The 24,519-nt window shown below is 31.8% G+C and overlaps 2 protein-coding genes across 4 annotated transcripts in view; one reads left to right on the top strand and one right to left on the bottom strand.

Annotated features, from left to right (window-relative positions):
* The window catches only part of lwr (ubiquitin conjugating enzyme lesswright), an 85,432-nt gene extending 66,123 nt beyond the window's left edge, over nt 1–19,309 (bottom strand). The window contains exon 1 of one of the 2 annotated variants that reach the window (XM_085822359.1): nt 19,192–19,309. The gene's annotated coding sequence lies outside the window, so the exon portion shown is untranslated. The remainder of the gene's footprint in view (nt 1–19,191) is intronic. The other variant, XM_085822358.1, reaches the window with a different exon arrangement.
* A 616-nt stretch (nt 19,310–19,925) lies between these two features.
* LOC118191391 (aly/REF export factor 2-like) overlaps nt 19,926–24,519 on the top strand; it is a 52,983-nt gene continuing 48,389 nt past the window's right edge. The window contains exon 1 of one of the 2 annotated variants that reach the window (XM_085822360.1): nt 19,926–20,207. In XM_085822360.1, coding sequence (XP_085678486.1) covers nt 20,013–20,207 — 195 coding nt within the window. In that variant the 5' untranslated portion in view covers nt 19,926–20,012. The remainder of the gene's footprint in view (nt 20,208–24,519) is intronic. The other variant, XM_035362190.2, reaches the window with a different exon arrangement.

Consider the following 24,519-nt stretch of genomic DNA (forward strand, 5'->3'; position numbering starts at 1 on the left):
TGAACTTGAAAGAAGAGTTGAGTGAATCGTGTGCTTTTTCACCTTGATGTAGATTAGAGGGGAAAAAACTTTCATCTTATTTTTTAAAACTTTTTTATTTCAATAATTTGGTATTTCCCTTGAGACTCATTATTTGGTAAATACGACGTCATTATTCGATAAGTATTTTTTCTTCGATATTTTGTACTCAATGTTGCAGTTTCCGGAACGTATAAACTGAATGTTTATACAGTACAAAGTCTGTAATTCGTACGTCCATTATCCGGAATGATCTATAATCCGGACCTCAAAGCCACAAACTTTCTTTTATGCCTTACGCATGCGCGTTTAATCTTATGCATGCATGATTAATGTTTAAGCATGCAAGTTTAGCACAAAAAATGAAGCAACTTAAACAACTTACACTGAAAGAAATAGTTAATAAAGTAAATAAATGTAAAGATTTTTTTTGTACATTTTGATATCCTTTATATATTAATTGCTCTTTATTTCACAAATAATGGTTTCATATTTTTAATTGTATAATTTCTGCAAGCCATCTTACCAGATTTAAACTGATGATCTATAATCTGGAATCGCTGAAGTCCCAACGAGTCCGGATTACGGACTTTGTACTGTATTTTGAGAGGCAACGCGGATTTTAGGTCGGCGGGTTTTCGGTATTTGACTGTATATGCTACGGCTTTGGCACGATTTTGAAAACTACCGTTTTTACTCCTCATCATAATGAATTATGAACTCCGAACTTATCAGAGCGTATTTTGGTAAAATTCAAGCATACAGTATACAGTCAAAAGTCGTTAATCCGGACTTGTCGGGACTTCGGCGATTCCGGATTATAGATCATCAGTTTAAATCTAGTAAGATGGCATGCAGAAATTATAAAATAAAAAATATGAAACCGTAATTTATGAAATAAAGAGCAATTATGATCTATAGGGTATCAAAATTTACAAAAAAAAAGTTATTTAACTTATAAACTTAAAAACGTCACTTATTAAATTTTTGTTTTCGATCTTCTGAGCTATATCGTTGCAGCATACCGTAAACGCTGTTCTCAGCAACTTTCGTTTTGCTTTTAAAACTTTTACATCCATATTTCATCCAAAAATGTAAAGTTGCAGACGCCAAATTTACTATGCTGCAACTCTCAGGGATATAACTTGCAGGTTACAAATTAAATAACCACAGCAGGTATCATTAATATAAAGATTTAATATGGATATCTCACAAAGCTGAAAAACGTTACATTACTCTATCAAGTGCATACATATAACTGAGTGAAAAGGGAATTTCCCTGCTTAGTTCACAGTTAAGGAAAAAAATAAGAATAATAAAAAATAGTCCAATCAGATGCGGAGCTCCGTCTGTCGACCTTCGCCGAGGCGTTATGTAATCGTCTGTCTGCACCAGCCGTCTCCAACACTTTCGCTTTGTAGATCCTTTACATATTAGTAAATATAATCGGAAATTCTATTTGACATAATCGAAAGTTCAAGCTTACTTTTATAAAATTGCTCTAACAGTCTGCAAAAAATAATAAGCCAGATCCAATTCGGAGATTAAGGAACAACGCAATCTGCAACATTAACTGAATTAGATAATTTTAGCTTAGCTTATACCGTCCGTTATACGTTAAACGCGCATGCGCATATTCACAGCCGTATAGGTCTTACACACATGTATAAACGCCTATGTGCATGCATCAATGCGACGCATGCGCAGAAAGTTTGTAGCTTTGAGGTCCAGATTATAGATCATTCCGGATTATGGGTGTCGGAATTAACAACTTTTGACTGTATATATATTCAAGTATATATATATATATATATATATATAATTGTTAACGACACCAAAAATACTGGGATTAAAACCATATTTTTCCCATCTTGTGAAAAATGTTCATGTCAAGCAATGTACTCTGTTTAATCCTAAAAACAGATTATCTGCGAGTGATATATATATATCTTGTATTACTGGTTATGTATTTTGTGTACTGCTTGCACTGTATTAGTATCTTTGTTCTACGATTACCGGTTCTTGGTCATGTGCAATTGTTGGCAGCAGTTTGCCAAATTTCTGCTTAAATTTGCTCATTATTACTTAATTACTTGCGAGTTATAAAATCTTACCTTAACACATATTAATTAATTTTAAAAAAAAGTTTTCCTCCGCAAAGTACCTGTGGGTGCCGTTGCATTTTGACTTGGCAAGTAATCTTTTCTTGACAAAGTTATCGATTTAATGGACAAAATTAGTAAAATTCAGATCTGTCTGAATATCTTTTAATATTATAAAGTTCCAAAATACTCCTGTTTTTAATAGTGCAGTTTTTAAGGAAATTGTGAAAATGTAAAATCAAAAAGCCACTTTTATAATTAATATCTTCATTGCATAATTTCAAAGTATTTCCAAAATTATGATTGAAAAATCCATTACCATAAATAACATAAATGAAATCAATAGAAACTTAATTGCAAATATCTGATTACATAAAAGGTTTTTTTAGTAATAAATTATATTCTACTCAGACTTTTTTTTTAGTTTTATGTATATGTTCATGTACTGCACAAAAAATCCAACACATTTTGCATATTAATTTTTATTAAGAATTGCTTTTCGTGCTTCTCGGAACTGAACTTTCTTACATGTAACTCATAACAAGAACCGAGGAACATTTTTATTATTCAGGGCTCTGCAACTGATATGCATATCAGCAGCCAAACAGTAAAGCAACTGAAGTCTGGTAGTTATAATAGCCAAGCAAAGGGTAGTTGCATGATCGTTTGTATGGTATTCCCAATACGTAACAGGGATTCAAACCAGTTCCCATCAGAAAGACCTCCTCACTCTTAGGCATATATGATAGGCCAAAATGACACGCTTAATCATCATAAATGTTGTATATACTGCTTATCATAATGAATTAAATCCAAATTTGTCAAATCGGAGCATATTTTGGTATAATTCTAGTATACGGTACAGCCTTGGCGCAATTTCAAAAGTTGCTATTAACAAAAAAAAGGACTCGTTTACATGTCGATAAATCCAGAGTGTTCCACATACAGGGATTAAAACTGTATTTTTACCATCTTGTAAAAGATTTGCATGTCAAGTAATGTAATCTGTTTAATCCTGTAATCAAAATTTAAAACTGTGATTTTAATGTTGTGGGAAATAATAAAAGAACCATGTGTATTCTTAGCAAGCAGTCTTAGCAAGTAGATTATCTGTGAATAATATTTATATCTCTTGTATTGTATTGGTATCTTTTTTCTACCACTACCGGTTCTTGGTCATCTGCAATTGTTGGCACCAGTTCGGGAATTTTATATTTATATTCGCTCATTATTACTTAATTACTTGAGAGTTATAAAATCTTAACATATTAATTTTAAAAAATTATAATACACTTCTCTTTAACTTACACTCAGAATTTAATTAGTAACTTTTAACTCAAGTTCAAGAAGGGGTAGCGCATTGTGCACAGGCACCCTGGTGTTTAATGCCGTTACTCCAGAAGCATCGTAATGTTGCCCAAATCTTATGTTTACCCTATACTAGGACTAGAGCTATTAGTTTTAATACAGATATAGAACTATCAATAAATAATAAACTTAATACCGTGAATGGAAGCACTTCCGCAAAGGATCCGTTAAATGTAAACACCGCCAAAAATGGCGATAAAATTTCAAAGTTGGTAACGCGAGGGGGAGGGGGTGAATATAAAACGGCTTTTTAGAATAGTATGGCTGTGTTTTTACGTAATTTTAAAAGACTTTAAACACGCGGCTTCTAAAATATTATGATTAACGTGGGCCGCAATAATATACGTTTTAAATAATTAAGTTTTATTTTTATTACTGTTATTTTTACCTAAAAAAATAATAAGAATTAAATCAGTGGTTGATCTTTACAATATGGTAACTGGTAGTTTTGCGACATTTTGGAGGCGATAAAGGTTACTACCTGGGACTTTGGTAATTAATGTGAGCAGTACTCAGTTCCGATTACGCATTATTTTGCGTGAGGGAAATGAGAGATCATGGGATATGTCATGTGATATTAATGGACGAATTACGGTTCTTTAATCGGAAAAGGGGGGAAATCGGAAAAAATGTGGAAATTTTGTATTTAGCTTTATTCTGTGTTGAGTGAAACAGTGTTGTTTAATTTTTGGATCCCATGGCCCTAACTAAAGTGAATTCGAAATGGGTATTTAGGCATTGTGATAAAGAGAAGTTTGCTTTTTATTTAGCGGAGGAAGTATGGAGGAAAAATTTGCAGAAAAAATCTTTCAATAATTTTATTGAATGAATTAGAAAAGTGTACCCGCCACGTAATCAAGATTCTGAAGAAGATTAGGTAAGTTAGTATTTTTAATTATTTGAGGATATTATTTTTATGCATTGTTCTAAATGTAAGGTGGAAAGGAATTTGGTATTATTGGGAAAATTGTTATTAGCAATGATTTAGTTTAAAGTAATTAGGATTGTAAGGTAATTTTTATTAATTTAATGTATGTGCTCATTTATATTTTAAGTAGTGTTTTTGAATTTAATTATATTTTAATGAAATGATAGTTATTTTGTGAATTTTATGTTTGTAGGAATTTGGTATACGTTTTAGTTGAAGTAAACGTACATGGAAATAATTTAAATATCTGACACTAAGTATTTGTAATGGTTGCGGTATGAATTCGTTGGTGACGTTTATAATATAATAGATGATTTAGAGGTAAAGGTTTTTGGATATTTTATTTATTTTATATGTGGAAATGTTCATATTTGGAAAGGGTAAATACTTTTTCGCGATCAGGTAATTTCATATATGTTCTTTTTACCGGGTTTAAAGATTGAGAAAATTGTCATGTATTTTCATGAAATTTTTCTAATTTATGAGAAAAAAGCAGTGTACATGGATATAGTGAAGAGTGTGCGCAATGCCATTTTTGTGCAATTCTGGGATGTTTTTTTAAGTAAAAATAAGTCAGCGTGTACATGGTTTATGTGTATGTGTTATTTTGAAAAACGCGTATGGAGTATGGTATTGTGCACTTTTTCTCAATTTTGCAGTGAATACTTGTCATGATTAAGCAGTTTTGTTTGATAAAATTTCTAGCATAAGTGTAATTTGCTAGTAGATTGTTGGAAGAAGTGTTCAGTAGATAAAAAGAAAAGAAACGTCTTTTGTCATGAAAACATCAAAATGGCAGGGGGGAAAAAAAAACTAGAGGGTTGCTGTAGGAGAGTTGGTTGCCAAATTTTCGCCAAAAAATCGCCAAGTTACCATAATGTAAAGATCAACCAAATCAGTTTCTTTGCTTAAAAATTTGGGAACTACTCTGATATGCGCCCTCAAGTCGCCAAATTTCTCGCCAAATACTTTTGGCGAGAAACTTCACGCTGCCATATTACTATCTAAATTTTTTGTCTACATTTTGAACTTTTATAGCCTAAAATGTCTCCAAAAACACGGTTTTCACACATGCAAAAACTACGTTTTGAACACACAATTTAGCTAAAAATCCGAAACAAAAACAAAAAATTTAGATAGCAAAAACGTAAAGTTTCTAACCAAAAATACTTGACAAGAATCCATGTACAGAGCGACATGTTTTAACTTAAAAAAACATCTACGAATTGCACAATGTAGGCAACGAACGAATCTACAAACTACACACACCTCGCTTTAATAAATTAACATAACAACAACAAATTTCAAAGAATACCATGTACACAGCATTCTGTTTAAACTTAAAAAAATTCTACGAATTGCACAATTTAGGCAAGGAAGGAATCTACGATCTACGCACTGCTCGCTTTAATAAAATAACATAACAACAATAAATTTCAAATAATACCATGTACACAGCGTTCTGTTTCAACTTTAAAAAACATCTACGAATTGTACAGTCTAGACACTAAACAACAAAATAAACTAAAATAAATTTCAAACACTTTAAAAAAACAACAATAACGACAGAAATTCATACTAAAGAACCAATGAACATAGCATTCTACAAAATAAGAACAAGGATAAAATAAAATGCACTTACCATGAATTAATGCGTTTTCGAATAACAGAAATATAAATTTCATACTGCCTTTAACATGCTGCCACGTAATCACTATCGTATTTACATGACAGCCAGACACACTATCCAGAAAATTTATACTATGGTTCATAAATAAAATCACAAATCCCTACTTCTATCATGCACTGCCATTCTCCCAGACCCTCTTTCCACACTTCCAAATACCCACTACCCCTCAACAGGATAGCCACAATCATATTTCCTTTCGCCGAACTTCAATTCAACAACTACCATTTTATCTTTCCCTCCCATCTTCTCAGACACAGAGGCGAACCAACGAGCTCCAGCGAAAGATTTTTCAACATCAACAGGGTTGCCATAGAACACGCAATCGTGCCAAAAACCAGCACAGAACACATATCACCACATTTGGTGAAATTAGGGCATATATTAGAGTTGTACCAAAATTTGATATATTTTTAATGCATTTTTAAAAATTACTTTTCAGAGAATGCTAGGTGTTTATATACAATAGATGATTAGAATGAAAAAAAAATTATTAATGGTTCTCTGAGATGACAAAATACTTTTATGTATTTCCAGGGTCATCAAAGTTAGTAAACCACTGCTTTGAGTAATTAATCAAAGTTTGAAGGAATCTTGAAAGATAACAAGATGTATAATGTTTATTCTAGTTTTATTTACAATGCTACTTGATATTATTGAAGTTTTGATAATGGATTTGAATATTATTGAAGATACTTGGCATCGTCTAATTTATTATGAAAAAGGGCAGTTGTTTCAAAATAAAATATATTTTAAGCTATCAGCAAATAAATTCAAAAAACAACTTTGAAAAAGTGTAAAATGAATGTTTTAAATGTATTATTTAGTAATGAATCTATTAAATGTACAGTAGCACTAATTATTAAACAAAATTTTGAGAATATCGACAAGCAAAGAACTTAATGAAAAAGACCCTTTTTACTAAAAATATTAGTATTCCATATGAATGACAGAGAATATATGTAATGAATACCATGGCCAAATACCTATATATAAAAAAAATAGTATTCTCTACCTCGAAACTTGCAAAAGTAATCCTGCTATGTAACACATAGTTAATTTCTGATTACATGACATTGCAAGCATTTTCTTCAGATTTTTCCTACAACTGATATTGAATACTGGTAGTTTGATCTGGTTTCATATTATGGTTAAAGGGCTGGCTGCATGGTTGATTTTTCTAGTTTTACTCATATGTAATGCAAATACAAGCCAGTTTTCCTTAGAAAGTTGTTCAAAATGGCATCTTTCTTCAGGTCCATAGCCGATATTCTTTGCCATATTCGAATAACCTAAACTTTCCTTCACATTCTACATTAACATGATGTATCTGTTGTAAGCAGGACAATGATCTATCCGCCTCTATCCGTGTAGCAGGAGTGTATTTAAAACATGTCAGAATCATGAGATTCATAATGAAATCTACCATGTTTTAATATTGAAAACTTTATAAATTTTCCCGATTTTCTTAAGTCATGGGTTTCACTAAGAAGATATTCATACTGTTGTTCAAGTTCACAAGCAGTTGAGCAATACAATTGCTGAATACTGGTAGTTTGACCCAAGTTTGAATCTTCAGTATTCAGTATCTTGGACCATCACACTGTCATGCCCCCTAAAGTCATTACTGCTTGGCATAATAACAATCTCACTTCACCATGTTAGCTACTTTGTCAAAACTAATATATCAGCTGCAGTCTCTCCAAAGACTCTCACTATAACAGATTTAAAAATATCTTTCTTAGAATAAAAATAGGTTTGTCAACGTCTGGCAACAATTCATGAACTTTTCACGACACATTTCAGATAGAACATTTTGAGAAGTGTTTCATCTGCCTTTTTCATACGTATGGCTACATCATTCAGAAGAAAATGATGTTGTCATGTTTAAGTTCATCAGGGGGTTTTCCCTCATCTGTTATAAGCAGAAATAATTTCAATGATATCCTGAAACTGGAATTATCATAGGGTACATATTAATTTGTCAATAGCATTGGTTATTTCATAAATGGAAATGAGAATATTGCTTTTTCCATTCTCACTTTGGATATTCTAAATTGCACTAATGTATATAGCATTGAATTAGGTCCATTTTAAGATAAATTTGCAGAACATCATTTCTTATAAGTTTTCAAACATCTTTTCAGAGGTGGACCTTCTTACAAGATTCAGATAATGAAGATGTAATATTTTGTTATTTAACAAATAAATATATATATATATATATTATCGAAGTGGCAATTCCATATTTGTATGATGTAACCGTTGCTCAGCAACATAAGAAATTGTTTAAAATGAGAATTCTGAAGTTTTACCAGCTAGTAGTTGTATGAAAATTTTGCCACTAAAGAATTTTATTCAAATTATCTATCTCCCTAAACTAAAAATAAAATTTATGTTTTATTAAGATCATCTGTTATTTTGTCAATTACTGAAAAATACTTTACAATATATTTAGTGATTATCAGTCTGAATCAGAAAAAGAGTGTGACTCTACAGAAGACATTCCTTGTGATTAAACTGACTATTTTGTAGGAAAAGATAAAACAACAGAATGGAAGAAAGAACACTTTCAAATTCAAGATTCCCATAATAGTATCATAAAAAAATTGCCTAGCAATACACATATATCTAAAGATGTAACTTCAGCCATCGATGCATAGAAGCAAATATTGATGACACAATTATTGTGAGATGCTATATATTTCAGAAATATTTCAGGAAATTTTAAAAGAGACGCAAAACCTATGGAGAACCTATGGAGAAAGAAGAATTTCTTGCTTTTTTTAGGAATCATACATAGGTGGATTGCACAAATCTTCCCTTGTAAATGTTAGAGAATTATGGGCGACTAATGGAACAAGATTGGATATTTTTCATAAAACAAATGAACTATATATTTTCTTTTCATTCTTCATGCCTTACAATTCGATAATGTCGGAACACGGAATGACAGAAGAAAGAGTGATAAATTAGCTCCAATAAGAGATTTGTTTGAAAATTTTGTCGAGAATTGTCAGAAATTATATCATGTAGGGGAATACATTACTTTGGACGAAAAGCTAGAACCTTTTCGAGGACGATGCTCCTTTTGGCAGTATATGCCTAAGAAATCTGCAAGATATCGTATAAAGATATTTACTGTGGTTGATTTTAGATCTTTCTATACTTTGAACATGGGAACAATATGCAAGGATAAGATTGAATTTGTGTCGATTGAATTGTGAATTTGTGTCGAATAAGAATAGAGAACAGCAAACTCTCTTGGGGTTTCAAAAGGATATAATGCTACTTTCTTATATGGAAAAGAACAAATGTGTTAACCTTTTGTCAACTATGCACAATGATGACCATATTGATGAAAGCACGGGAGATTTGAAGAAGTAATTACGTTTTATAACATGACAAAAGGAGCAGTTGATATAGTCGACGAAATGGGTAGCACTTATTCTGTGACCAGAATATCAAACTGATAGGCATATTATTTTCGCCATTAAATATTGCCGGCATAAAATCAAGGATCTTGCTTTCATCTACTAAAACTCCACCAGAGAAGTTCAGGCATAGGAGGCACGTCTGATTTGGCCTTTGCATGTTTAGATCCTCATTCGAAATCATAACAGAAACAGTAGGAATATAATAGAAGATTCTCTTGAAGATTCGCAAACAAAGAAAAGAAAATTATGTTACCGGAGATGTTATATGTGCTCAAGAAAAAAAAGACAGAAAATCAAAAACTGTATGTGTGAAGTGTAAAAAAAAATATGTCAAGAACACTGAAATAGAAGCTTCATGTATAAACTACAAAATATCTAATTTTTCTTGAGCCTAATTGATTTATTAGATTCAAAATTAATTATATAACTTATTATCCATGTAATAATTCTGCGTGATTTGGATTATAATTGCATTTAAAAATAAAAAAACACAAATTTCTCATAGAAATCAATGATTCCTAGTCATCTGAAGAAAATGTAAGTACTTTTATTTGTTAATTTAAAATTAACATTATTTTTAAGTTATTTTATATAATAAATGTTTCAATTAATACAGAATGCATTATTTTACTGAATTGTAATAATATGTTGCATTTGTATGTCATTTAATTGCGATGCGCGTTCTCGTGTTAAATAATTCATCCTGCGTCCTTCCGGGTTAACTATATACACCGCTAAATGTCATTATCAACCTATTCATTTTACTTCTATATGCTAAATATCTTATAACTTGACTTGTACACAGCTAAAATCATGGCTTCCATATGATAAATATCTTGAAACTTAACTATACCAAAGAATGTCTCTAACATTACATATTCTTTGACTACACACCGCTAAAACCATGGCCGATTAGCCGTTGGTGAGCTTGGCGAATAAATACGCATCGGCAACAACGGATCCTTTGTGGAAAAAACCCCCATGGATTTATTCACAGAAAACAGGTAAGTAACAATCAAGGGTACTTTTCCGATAAAGTCGCCAATAATGGTACAACCGATGTCAAACGGAATATTCTCATTGGTAACCTTTTACGCCTTATTTTCAAAACAAGTTGCAGCTTTTTCTTATCAGATTGATTGTTTCTTTCAATACTGGCATATAATTAGATAGAATTTTTATCAGATAGTTCAGTTTTATGTCTAAGGACATTTTCGGTAATTAAGTCAATTAGGATGCAATTACAGCGCTTACCCGAAGCCGAAAATATAGAAAAGGAAAGTCAAGGGTTAAATTCATCCATTCTAATGAGAATGCATTAGTGAAGTAAAGCACTGCAGTTGGTAAAATCTTAGTAGTATACGGTGCAGCCTTGGCGCGATTTTGAAAATTATCGCCAACACCAAAAATGATCCAAAGAATGTCTATATACTATATATAACTATAATACATTCTTTGAACTATATATAACTAGTTTATATACACTACATACTATATATAACAATATATATTCTTTGAATGACCCGTTTACTACTCATCGTATATGTCGCATTTTTACTGCTCATCATAAAGTCGCCAAAAGCAGCCAAATCCCGTATGCACGGGATACTAGGATTAAACCCTGCAGTTTTACATAATTTCTGAGTAAGTTATTCGTACGCATTGAAATATTTCTTGCATTTAAACTTGTGTTCCAAATTAATATTTAACTTGAAATTAATGCAGATAATTACTGAGAGCATTAGATTTTTGTAGAGTAGTTTATGTGAGATGAGATCGCTTGGAGTCACATGATATGAACCGGCGAATTAGGATGTTGAACCATGAAAGCATAGTAAATTATTAAATTAATGTCTTTTTACAAATTTATTGTATTTTTATAAAGTTTTAAGCGATACTAAAATGTTTATGCCTTCAAAAAAAAAAAGAATTCTTAGAACTAAAATTTGTTTAATATTTTGGTTGATCTTTACAATATGGTAACTGGTAGTTTGGCGACATTTTGGAGGCGATAAAGATTACTACCTGGGACTTTGGTAATAATGTGAGCAGTACTCAGTTCCGATTACGCATTATTTTGCGTGAGGGAAATGAGAGATCATGGGATATGTCATGTGATATTAATGGACGAATTACGGTTCTTTAATCGGAAAAGGGGGGAAATCGGGAAAAAATGTGGAAATTTTGTATTTAGCTTTATTCTGTGTTGTGTGAAACAGTGTTGTGTAATTTTTGGATCTCATGGCCCTAAGTAAAGTGAATTCGAAATGGGTATTTAGGCATTGTGATAAAGAGAAGTTTGCTTTTTATTTAGCGGAGGAAGTATGGAGGAAAAATTCGCACAAAACATCTTTCAATAATTTTATTGAATGAATTAGAAAAGTGTATCCGCCACGTAATCAAGATTCTGAAGAAGATTAGGTAAGTTAGTATTTTTAATTATTTGAGGATATTATTTTTATGCATTGTTCTAAATGTAAGGTGGAAAGGAATTTGGTATTATTGGGAAAATTGTTATTAGCAATGATTTAGTTTAAGGTAATTAGGATTGTAAGGTAATTTTTATTAATTTAATGTATGTGCTCATTTATATTTTAAGTAGTGTTTTTGAATTTAATTATATTTTAATGAAATGATAGTTATTTTGTGAATTTTATGTTTGTAGGAATTTGGTATACGTTTAAGTTGAAATAAATGTGCATGGAAATAATTTAAATATTTGATACTAAGTACTTGTAATACTTGCGGTATGAATTCGTTGGTGACGTGTATAATGTAATAGATGATTTAGAGGTAAAAGTTTTTGGATATTTTATTTATTTTATATGTGGAAATGTTCATATCTGTAAAGGGCAAATACTTTTTCGCGATCAGGTAATTTCATATATGTTCTTTTTACCGGGTTTAAAGATTGAGAAAATTGTCATGTATTTTCGTGAAATTTTTCTAATTTATGAGAAAAAAGCAGTGTACATGGATATAGTGAAGAGTGTGCGCAATGCCATTTTTGCGCAATTCTGGGGTTTTCTTCCGGAGAGGATCCGTTGGCGCTTCGGCAGAGGATCCGTTGGCGGCGAAGCGTATTTACTCGCCAAGCTCGTCAACGGCTAATCGGCCATGAGTTTAGCGGTGTACAGTTACGTTACAAGATATTTAAAAAGATTAACCGTAATACAAACCGTAAACTGAAAATCGTTAATAGCAATGAAAGGACTGGATATTATGTTCCCATAGATCCCCTAACTCCATATTCCCTCTGGCTTGCAGTATGCCATTTCCTGTTTGTAATGAAAAACAGCCTGTTAACGAATTTCCGCGAAATGCGTTAATCGTAATTGACTGTTCATTAGCTATTTTGGTGATACATACATGTCTTCTCCATTTAAAACAGAACCAGATCATATTTTCAGATCACAGCAAATAATGAGTCTTTCATGGCAAAGTTATCAATTTGTTGAAAAATAACTTAGTGAAATTCATATCTTTCTTTAAATATGCTTTAAGAATATAAAATTAGAAAATATTCCTGTTTTTAACAGTGTAGTTTCTTGGGAAATTGTCAAAACACAAGAGAAACAAAAAGGCACTTTTACTACTTGTACCTTCATTACATAATTTCAAAATGCTTTCCAAAGTATGAGTGAAAATAAATTCTCATCACATAAATGAAATAAACAATGTTTTCATTGAAATATAAACTATTGCAACTGTTTGACTAGGTAAAAAATAAATTTTGTATAGGAATAAATTATATTCTGCTCTGACTTACTTATGTATGCATAAATAAGTGTGTGCTTATGTGTGCATGTGTCATAAAATAAAAACTAACATATCCACTATTTTTATTAACAATCATGCTAACCTCAGAAACAGTAAGGGCAGAATTTAACTTTTTTGCATGTAACTCTAACAAGCATACTATGATTCATTACTTTCCAACTGATGTTCTGTGACTGAATTCTGGTAGTTTGATTTAGGTCCTAATCTAAAAAAAGACAGCTAATTGCATGGGTGTTTTCACGGTGCTTCAATATGTTACAGGAATGCAAAGCCAAAAATCCCTTATAAAGTTCTCCTCAAAGGCACACCTTCTCTTACGCAGATATTTTTTGCATGCTTTGACATAATTAAAACACACCAAACCAAACAGATACATGCCACCAGCAATTTTAAACTCAAAATATTCCTTAACTAACCCTCAAACCCTAACCTGATTTCGGTTATTGTTATAGGAGAGCTATGCTGAGTGATCAGTGAATAAGAAAAAAATTTCATTGAAAAATCATGTAGGAATAGTTTTGTATAAATTATCATGTAAGTGTGATATTGCATATATTTATTATATGATTACTTAATTTTTTTGTTATTAATTATTTTTATTTTTTTCTTATTACGTGCTCCGCCCTTAGGCACTCTACGGAAAGGGAGGGATGCCCTGTAGAGATCTTTTTAAGGGAAACTGGCTCGTATCCATGTTACACATGGGGAAATCACGGAAACGCGCATGCAGCCAGCCCGTTCGCCGGGACTTGAACCCAGGATCGAACTACCAGTGTTCAGCAGCTTTTACTGCTCGGCCGCTGGTGGGCTCATTAATTATTATTAATAATATATTTAGGCACAGTATTTCTTTTAAATTCATCTTCTGATTTTAAATCTATTTTGAATTTTCAAATCATCATTTTATCAAATAAGTTACTGAAAATGTAGTCACAATCTCACTCTATCAAATCCGAAAGTTGAGTTCAAGGATGGACAAACTATGGCCAGTGAACAACTACCGGTTTAAAGCTTCTATGTATATAGATATTCTATTCAGCAAATTATCAAAATATATTTAGGATTTTACTATGCAATACATAATGTATATTGTAAATATATATTCATTTTTGTTTTGGCTATACAATGTATACTGTATTTGTATAAATAAAACGTAAAGGAATATCACGTGATTTGCGCATAACATGAGTTCACATAGATATCTGTTATCTCACTTCATCGACATGTATACTGTGCTCATCGACTTTGTTACATCATGAACACAGATAAGTATAACAAGATTTAAATCTCCCACTGAAAATTCCCCAGAAAGCGAGAATTACTGATAATGTAACAAAATGAAGAAAGGTAATCTTTTTTTTTTTTTTTTTTTTTTTTTGAATGTGGAAATTTTAACTATTTTCAAGTGGTCTGTTTAAATTTCCATTGAACATTAAACCTGTGCTTGATGTAACCATGAGGCTTGGGAATAGTATTCAATCTTGTTGATGTACCCACAGGGAATTACGAGATTTACTTAAGCCCTTAAAATCTGAATACTTGCATGTGCTGTATTACACAAAACAAAAGTAAGATGGCTTAGTGCAAGATGTGTTTTCGAGAAAGTTTGGCAACTGATTAACGAAATTGTGCCATTCTTCAATGAGAAACATTGTTCTGTAAAGTGTGAAATTTTAAAATATATAGCATCAATTAATTTAGAAAGCAATCACAAAAAATCAGAGTCATATTTGCAAATTTTCACAGGACTAGTAAGTGATTAGTCACAGGATTTAATTTATATTGATACAGCATGGTTTTCAACTTAGCATTTTTCACATTTCTTTGTCATATGAACAATTTAAATGTCAAAATGCAATAGTTATGAAGATAGCCTGAAAAAGAAACCTGCATTTTGAGTCTGATTTTGAGTTTAAACACAGATTTCAATGCAATTCAAATGTAACTAGAAATTTTCAGCATGCCTTGCAATATAAACTATGAAGCCGTGAGACCACATTTGCAACTTGAAGTAATTTAGTTACAGTCTAACAATCACTTGAAGCAGTTGTTTCTCAGTGTTCCAAAATTACAGTTGTTCAAATCATTATATAACTACATATACATGGGAATAACAAAAAGTAGTAAAATTTATCACAGATCTGCACACGTTGGTTGACTCTTTTCTTTTGACGATATTCTTAGCATATGCTAAGAACATGATGCTGTTACAAAATGCTGGTTATCAAAATTAATCTCCAAAATAGATAACTTATTTATTTTGATAATTTCAAAATATTTTTCTATTCAACTACATAGAGATAATCAAATGAAGAAAATTCCCAAAGCCTGTGGAAACTATCCAACATTACAAAAAAAATCATAAAACAACAGTCTCCTATTCAACTTATATAAACAAAGTAATTGTTAAACTTTACACAATCCTAAACAAGTCTTTTAACTGAAGACTAACTTTATATCACTGGTCAGTGCAAAGTTTTGTAAATGTGTATATTACAAATATTTTCAATAACACATTAAAAACACTTAAAAATAAATAGCAATGTCTCCGTAAAATAATGAAACAAACATGAATGCCAAATTGAAGACTAGATGTCATGCCATAGTCATTTGAAATAAATTGTATTGACACACATTTCACTTTGGAAAGAAGAAAGTCCATCTCTAAAAAGATGTTTGGAAACTTATAAGAAATGATCAACAAATTTACCTTAAAATGGACGTAAATCAATGCTGTATACATTACTGCATTTTAGAATATCCAAAATGAGAATGAAAAAAGCAATATTTTCATTGATTTTTAGGAAATAGCATATGCTGTTGACAAATTCATATGTAAACTAGGATAATTCTAGTTCCAGGATATCGCTGAAATTATTTCTCCTTAAAACAGATGTGAGAAAAAACCAGCACTTGCAGCATTCTAGACCTTTCATCAGGCCTGATGAAATTAAACGCAGCAACATCATTTTCTTTTGAATGATGCATTCAGGTGTATGAGAAAGGCAGATGAAACACTTCTCAGAATGTTGTATCATAAATGAGTCGTAAATGCTTTGCTTATATTATGCCAAGCAGTAATAGCTTTAGGGGCCATGACAGTGTGATGGCCCAAGATACTGAGTACTGAAGATTCAAACTAGGGTCAAACTACCAGTATCTAGCAACTGTATTGCTGAACTGTTTGTGAACTTGAACAAAAGTATGAATATCTTGTTAGTGAAACCCATAACGTAAGAAAAACGGCACACTAGATAAAATGTTCAAGATTAATGGTCGATTTTGTTATGAATCCCATGGTTCTGACATGTTTTAAATATACTCCTTCCACATGGATAGAAGCTGAATGATCATTGTCCTGCTTACTACAGATATAACCTTTCAATGTATAATCTGAAGGAAAGTTTAGGTTATTCGAATATGGCAAAGCATACCAGCTGTTGACCTGAAGAAGGATGCCTTTATGAACATTCTAAGGGAAACTGGCTTATATTTGCATTACATATGAGGAAAACTAGAAAAATCAACCATGCAGCCAGCCCTTTAACCATGATATGAACACAGATCAAACTACCAGTATTCAATGGTCTTAAGCACTAGTACGAAAAATCTAACAAAATGCTTGCAATATCATGCAATCAGAAATTCACTAAATATTGCACAGCAGGATTACTTTTTCAAGTGTCGAGGATAAGAATACTTAATTTTGTTTTGTTTATATAGGTATTTGGTCATGGTATTATTCATTACATATATTCTCTGTTGTTCATACAGATACTAATATTTTAGTACATTTAAAAGTGTCTTTTTCATTAAGTGCTTTGCTTGTCAATATTCCCAAAATTGTGTTTCATATGTTAAGTGCTACTGTACATATAATAGATTAATGGATTCATTACAGAATAATACATTTCAAATATCCATTTTATGCAAGCAATTTTCAAAGTTATTTTTTGAATTTACTTGCTGATAGCTTAAAATATTTTATTTTGAAACAACTGCCTTTTTCACAATAAACTGGACATTGCCAAGAATCTTCAATAATATTCAAATCCTTTAGAGTAGCATTGTAAATAAAACTATAAGAACATTATACATTTTGTTATCTTTCAAAAGTCAAACTTTGATTAATTACTCAAAGCAGTGGTTTACTAACTTTGATGACCAATAAAAAATCTTAAAAAAAACAAATTTTTTTTAAATCTCATCTCAGAGAACCAATAATACTTTTTTTAATTCATTATTACTTCTTTATTTCTTTCTAATCATCTATCATATATAAACATCTTCTGAAAGGTAATTGCTAAGATACATTAAAAATATGTCAAATTTTTAAGCATGAAAAGTGATGTAATTCCTATTATTTTAGATAAAAATAAGAGTAATAAAAATAAAAACTTTAGTTAATTATTTAAAACCTTATATTATTGCGGCCCACGTTAATCATGTTTTAGGACTCGGGTACCCTATGGTTCTGAGTGTTTAGTCTTTTAATTATTAAGAACACAGTCATACTACTCTAAACAGGCGTGTTACCAATTATCAATAAGCCCCCCCCCTCCGCCGCAATTTCACCTGCTCATCCGGTAGTGATGCACCACCAGCCAGCGGCAAAACGGAGCACGCACAAAACATACGAGAACAGATTCGTTGTCTAAGCGTTTGAAGAATCAGGTTGCTACCTACGACCACCGAATTCGCCGGGTTACCAACTTTGAACTGTTATCGCCAATTTTGGCGATGTTTACATTTAACGGATCCTCTGCGGAAGTGCTTCCCAATTCTGGGATGTTTTTTTAAGTAAAAATAAGTCGGCGTGTACATGGTTTATGTGTATGTGTTATTTTGAAAAACGCGTAAGGAGTATGGTATTGTGCACTTTTTCCCAATTTTGCAGTGAATATTTGTCATGATTAAGCAGTTTTGTTTGATAAAATTTCTAGCATAAGTGTAATTCGGCTAGTAGATTGTTGGAAGAAGTGTTCAGTAGATAAGAAGAAAAGAAACATGTCTTTACTTCGTGAAGACAAAATGGCGGCGGGGAAAAAAAAATAGAGGGTTGCTGTAGGAGAGTTGGTTGCCAAATTTTCGCGAAAAAATCGCCAAGTTACCATAATGTAAAGATCAAGTTGTCGCCAATAAAGTCTGCTTGGCGAAATTTGCGCCGGCGAAACGGAAAAGTACCCAATCAAGCACTGTCCAACACTTAAATTGTTTAACAAGTTTGGTTTATTTAATTATGGCAAAACACACTAGGGCTATCTGCCCGAGGGGATGGATGCCTTTGTGGAGGACTTTTTAAAGGAAACTGGCTCCTATACACGTTACACATGGGGAAAATATCGAAAACGCCCGTGCAGCCAGCCCGTTCGCGGGATTCGAACCTCGGACCGAACTACCAGTGTTCAGTGACTTTACCGCTCGGCCGCTGGTGGGCCTACATTGTTTAACAGAGGGATTCAGCTAATGCTACTTACACTAACAAATCAGAAAATGATCAGATACAATATTAGAAATATTCGCAATGAAATTTAAACTACAGTTTTCATAAGAAATTTATCAGAGACGTAATTCGAAAGAGACTGAATTCGAATTCGAAAAGTCCCAGTTTCAAAGTTTTTTCAGTTAGATTCAATAAAAAAGTTACAATTACTTTTATGATTACACTGAAATGTACAAAATTACACATAAAACATTCCCATTAATTATTTCAATACAATACAAAAAAATGAGAGGAATCAGATCCTTAAGCCTGAAAGGAAATTTCCCTTCACACTTTACAACCATGTTTCTCCACCACCTTCTTCAGGATTATAACTTAAGAACTAATTAAGTAATACATAAATGATACAAAATAAGAAAAATAAATACCTGAATTAAATATAAAAATAATAAATATTTCCCGCCAGTTAAACAACGAGAGTTTCCACTTCTTTCTTACGAAAATTATACGTTCTGTCTGTTGCCAACCCAAATCTTACCACATTTTTCAAAATAAATAATAAGGCTTAGGAATAGCGGAATGTATATTTTTCAATTTTTTTTTCGTGCGTAATATCTGAAAATATTAATATTCAAAAACAGGAATAAAGAGACGGAAATTGAAATTTTTGAATAACTTGTGTCTTTTTTCATTATAGAAAGAAAGAGCTGAAGAATGGCTTTTAATGTAAAATGTTAAGGATATACTAATTTGAAATAACTTTAATAATGAAAATAACTTTTGATTTCAGCTTTTTTTCCCTTTTATCTGCAAGTTGGTAAATATATATATATATATATTATAAGTGAAAAAGGACTAAAAATAAACAGTAAAATAAAAAAAAGTAAGTAAAGTAAGACAAAAAATGAAAACCCACTCTACACAAAGACCCAAAAAGAATGAAATTCTATAAAAATAAATTTCAAAATATTTAATAAACACAAAATGAGAATTAATGAAGGGTCTTTGTGAAGAATGGTTTCTAATTTTTTTTACTTTTTGTCTATACTGATCAATTTCAGCAGCATAGTGCACGAAAATATATTGAATAAGTAAGAAAAAAACCTTTTTTGTGAAACCGAATAATATTCATGATATGTATTCATGAACAATTTGCACATATATTTGGCATCATTGCTTCTTTGGTGCAGGCTTGAGATTTAATGCAATTGGTGAATTTGAACTGTGGAATTCTACAAATTGTATCAAAATGGCTGGAAAAATGGATGTAGATATGTCTTTAGATGAATTAATTAAAAGCAACCGGGGAAAATTTAATGCTTTTCAAAATAGAGGTGGCAGAATGCAACGCAGACGCGGTGCTCGTGGAACTGAGAGAGGTTTTGGAAGAGCTCGTGGTAATATGCGGCAAGCTGGATTCAGGGGAAAATTCGTATCTCCAAGGGTATGTACTAGTTGTTCTCTTTTTCTTGTGTAAGAAAGTGTTCTTTATTTTTTATATCTGCAGCAGACAGTAATCTTTTACATCTTTTGTTTGTAGTTGAGAGCAATCTGTTCCCTAATGTGTACAATTTCATTTAATAATGGTCTTATAATGAACTGAATAAAAAAGTGTTGTTCCAAAGCATGCTTAACCTTTCGCCTGACGGATTCTTGAATTGAGAATCAACTGAACTATTTTTATAAATGTAATTTCCAAAGCAAGTAAGTAATTGCTGATGAGTATAAAGATCTTCATGAATAGTTTCATTTCTGACAATAATACAGAAAACTGGAAGAAAATAAAACTACATGTAGGATTTGAACTAAGCATTAGCGATTTTTTGGCCAAAAAAAAAAAAAAATTGAGGATACAGAAACTTGCTTTAAATAAATATATGATCAGTATTTTATTACTTTAAATAAATATATGTTGCATAATATGATCAGTATTTTGCTGTATGCCTGTTGGCATGTTATTGCTTCCATACGGTGAAATACAGGTTCAACTTGGTTTTTAGTTGTATTTGAAGCTATTTTGTCCCATTCTTCTTACAGAACATTTTACAAATGATAGTCTTTACATTACACAGGATTAATTTCACTTAAAATGTGTGTGACCACTATTTTCATTAAGGTTAAATTTATAGTTGAATTATATACATTTTTCTGATCTTTGTGCTTGGTCTCAAAATTGGAAGCACTTTTGCAGAGAACCCGGTAAATGTAAACATCGCCAACTTTGGCGATAATAGTTCAAACCTGGTAACCCAGCGGATTTATCCTATTCGCTTGTCTTGCCTTCATTTTGTTCAATTATCACTGTCGTTGTTCGCATTTGTAGATTTATATTATTCTTCTCTTATTTATTATTATTTTTTCTGAATTTTTAACAACGAATAGATAGAAATATTTTCGTAGATAGATGCCGGTTCTCGGTTCGGGATGAAAGGAGGTGCGAATGCTAATTTGTAACACGGCTGTTCACGTTGTGTTCTTAATTATTAACAGCTCTAAGAACCATGAGGTTTCCAACCTCTAAAATAATTTGTGTCCGTAGGCCGCAAAAATGTACATGCGCATTTTAAATAATTAATTATTCATTTTAAATAAGTAATGCTTTTATTTTGATTATTGGTTATTGTCATCTAAAATTATGAGACTAAATCAATTTTTTTGGAGTAAAATTTTAACAACATAACATATTGTTAATGCTTTTCTAACAATAACCTTTCAGAGGATGGCAGGTGTGACATAAATAGATGATTAAATTGAAATAAAAAATATTGATTATCTAAGATGTCAGAATAGTTCCATGCATCACCATGGTCATCAAAATTAGCAAACCACTGCTGGTGTAAGGAATATATTGTTTTCTGTGTTAACTGGAATTTATGACAAATTTTTTTCGTATATCACGCTTAACCGGTTAATTGCAGTATATTAATACTAATTTATATTTTTAAATAAATTTTTATTTCCGTTATAAATCCTTATATATTGTCTTATGCTTAATATATTCTTTTCTGTGCTAACTTGAATTTAATACACATTTATTTTCGTATATCACGTTTAACCGGTTAGTTTTACATCTACATGCTTATTATCTGTGAATTTTTACTACCATATGCTTAATATATTGTTTTGTCTGCTAATTTGAATTTACATGCACTAAAAATCACGTTTACAAAATATCATGTTTACGGATCGGCTCATCGTCAATGAACAGCGAGCTTGGCGAGTAAAAATGCAACGGCGCCAACGGGTTCTCTGCGGATGAAAACCCTCAAAATTTGTTCCCATATCTTCACAAAATAAATCATAGGAAAAAGTTACGGCTCTAGTGTAGAATTGGGCGCCCCTTCGATCAACAATAATTTTCGTAAAATTTTGGCGATGAAATCTCATTTCTGGTTACCATGATAGTTTAACTTTGTTTAACCTCCTGATTTTTTTTAAATAAAAATAGATTGATGTGTACATGGACAAATTTAAAGCAGTGCGCAATGCCTAGTTTGTGCAATTGTGGGATGTTTTTTTGTAGTGAAACCAGATCAATGTGTACATGCACACAGAGTTTATGCAATTCTTTGACTTCTTATTTTGGTTTTGTGTAGCGGCCATCTTGAAATTGTGTCTTCCTGGCGCCGATCTTGGTGTCAAAAAAGAAACGCCAAAACACAAGGTGGACTAGAGATTTTTAATGATATTGATGTCTTAGTTCTGGGAAGAAGTAGTTCTATAGTTGTTAAATGTGATAAAGACGTAACGTTTTGCACATCACTTGTCATATCTTTGGGAATTATGAAGTTTCTTGTCAAGCCTAACTTAATAGCACTTTGCTTTAGATTCTTGGTAAAAGTTTACAATTGGGAGCCCTTTCTTGGCAATTCTTTTTTGACGCCAAGATCAGCGCCAGAAAGGCAAAATTTCAAGATGGCTGCTACGCAAAACCCAAATAAGAAATCGAAGAATTGCACAAACTCTGTGTCCATGTACATATCGATCTGTTTTCACTTAAAAAAACATCCTAGAATTGCACAAACTAGGCATTGTGCTGCCTTAAATTTGTCCATGTACACATTGATCTATTTTTATTTAAATAAAATCAGGAAGCTAAAACAAAGTTAAAACTATCATGGTAACCAGAAGTGAGATTTCATCGCCAAAATTTTTTTAAAATTGTCGCTTATCGAAGGGGCACCCAATTCTAAACTAGAGCCAGATTCTTTATGAGTGTAAATAAGTAATTTGGCTCATACCATTAATGAAAATAAGCATCTCAATTCTGTTTGTGCCTGTACAATCCCAAACTACATTACATCTATGCCCGGAACTACTCTTATGCACTCTTTCGGTTGGCAGCGCCATATTATTATCTAAATTTTTTATCTACATTTCGAACTTCAAGCCAAAAATGTGGTTTTCGCATGTGCAGAAACCACATTTTTAACACACAATTTATGCTAAAAATCCAAAACAAAAAAATTAAATAGCAAAAACGTAAAGTTTCTAACCAAAAATATTTAACAAGAATCCATGTGCACAATGATCTGTTTTAACTTTAAAAAAAAAAAAAAAAAAAAAAAGAATTGCATAATCTATGCATATAGGAATCTAGGAATTATGCACACCTCACTAAAATAAACTAACATAACAACAATAAATTTCTAAGAATACCATGTACAAAAAAAAATCAGCGGATTCCACAATTGCACACAAATCAACAAAATAAACTAAAATTGCATATAATTAAAAACAACAATAATGACAAGTTCCGGAACTACTCTGACATGCGCCCTCAAGTCGCCAAACACTCCACGCTGCCATATTGCTATCTAAATGTTTTGTCTACATTTCGAAGTTTTAGCCTAAAATGTCTCCAAAAACACGTTTTCGCGAATGCAAAAACCACCTTTTGAACACACAATTTAAGCTAAAAATCCGAAACAAAAACAAAAAATTTAGATAGCAAAACCGTAAAGTTTCTAACCAAAATTATTTGACAAGAGTCCATGTACACAGCGATATGTTTTAACTTAAAAAAAAATCTACGTGTGGCACAATCTAGGCAACAAACGAATCTACGAACTACGCACACCTCACATTAATAAATTAACATAACAACAATAAATTTCAAATAATACCATGTACACAGCATTCTGTTTCAACTTTAAAAAACATCTACGAATTGCACAGTCTAGACACTAAACAACAAAATAAATTTCAAACAATTTAAAAAAACAACATTAACGACAGAAATTCATACTAAAGAACCAATGAACATAACATTCTACAAAATAAGAACAAGGATAAAATAAAATGCACTTACCATGAATTAATGCGTTTTCGAATAGCAGAAATATAAATTTCATACCGCCTTTAACATGCCGCCACATAATCACTATCGTATTTATATGACAGCCAGACAAACTATCGAGAAAATTCATACTATGGTTCACAAATAAATAAAATAACAAATAATCACAAATCCCTACTTCTATCATGCCACAGCCACTAAAAATAATCTCCCAGACCCTCTTTCCACACCTCCAAATGCCCACTGCCCCTCAACAGGATGGCCACGACGATATTTCCTTTTGCCGAACTTCAATTCAACAACTTCCACCATTTTATCTTTCCCCCCTAGCTTCTCAGACACAGAGCATGACGCAAACCAATGACCTCCAGCGAAAGATCTTTCAACGTCAACAAGGTTGCCATACAACACGCAATCGTGCCAAAAACCAGCGCAGAACACATATCGCCACATTTGG

Source organism: Stegodyphus dumicola, chromosome 8 (assembly GCF_044657685.1).
Source record: "Stegodyphus dumicola isolate Sdum_Otavi_A_Nest chromosome 8, ASM4465768v1".
Lineage (NCBI taxonomy): Eukaryota > Metazoa > Arthropoda > Arachnida > Araneae > Eresidae > Stegodyphus > Stegodyphus dumicola.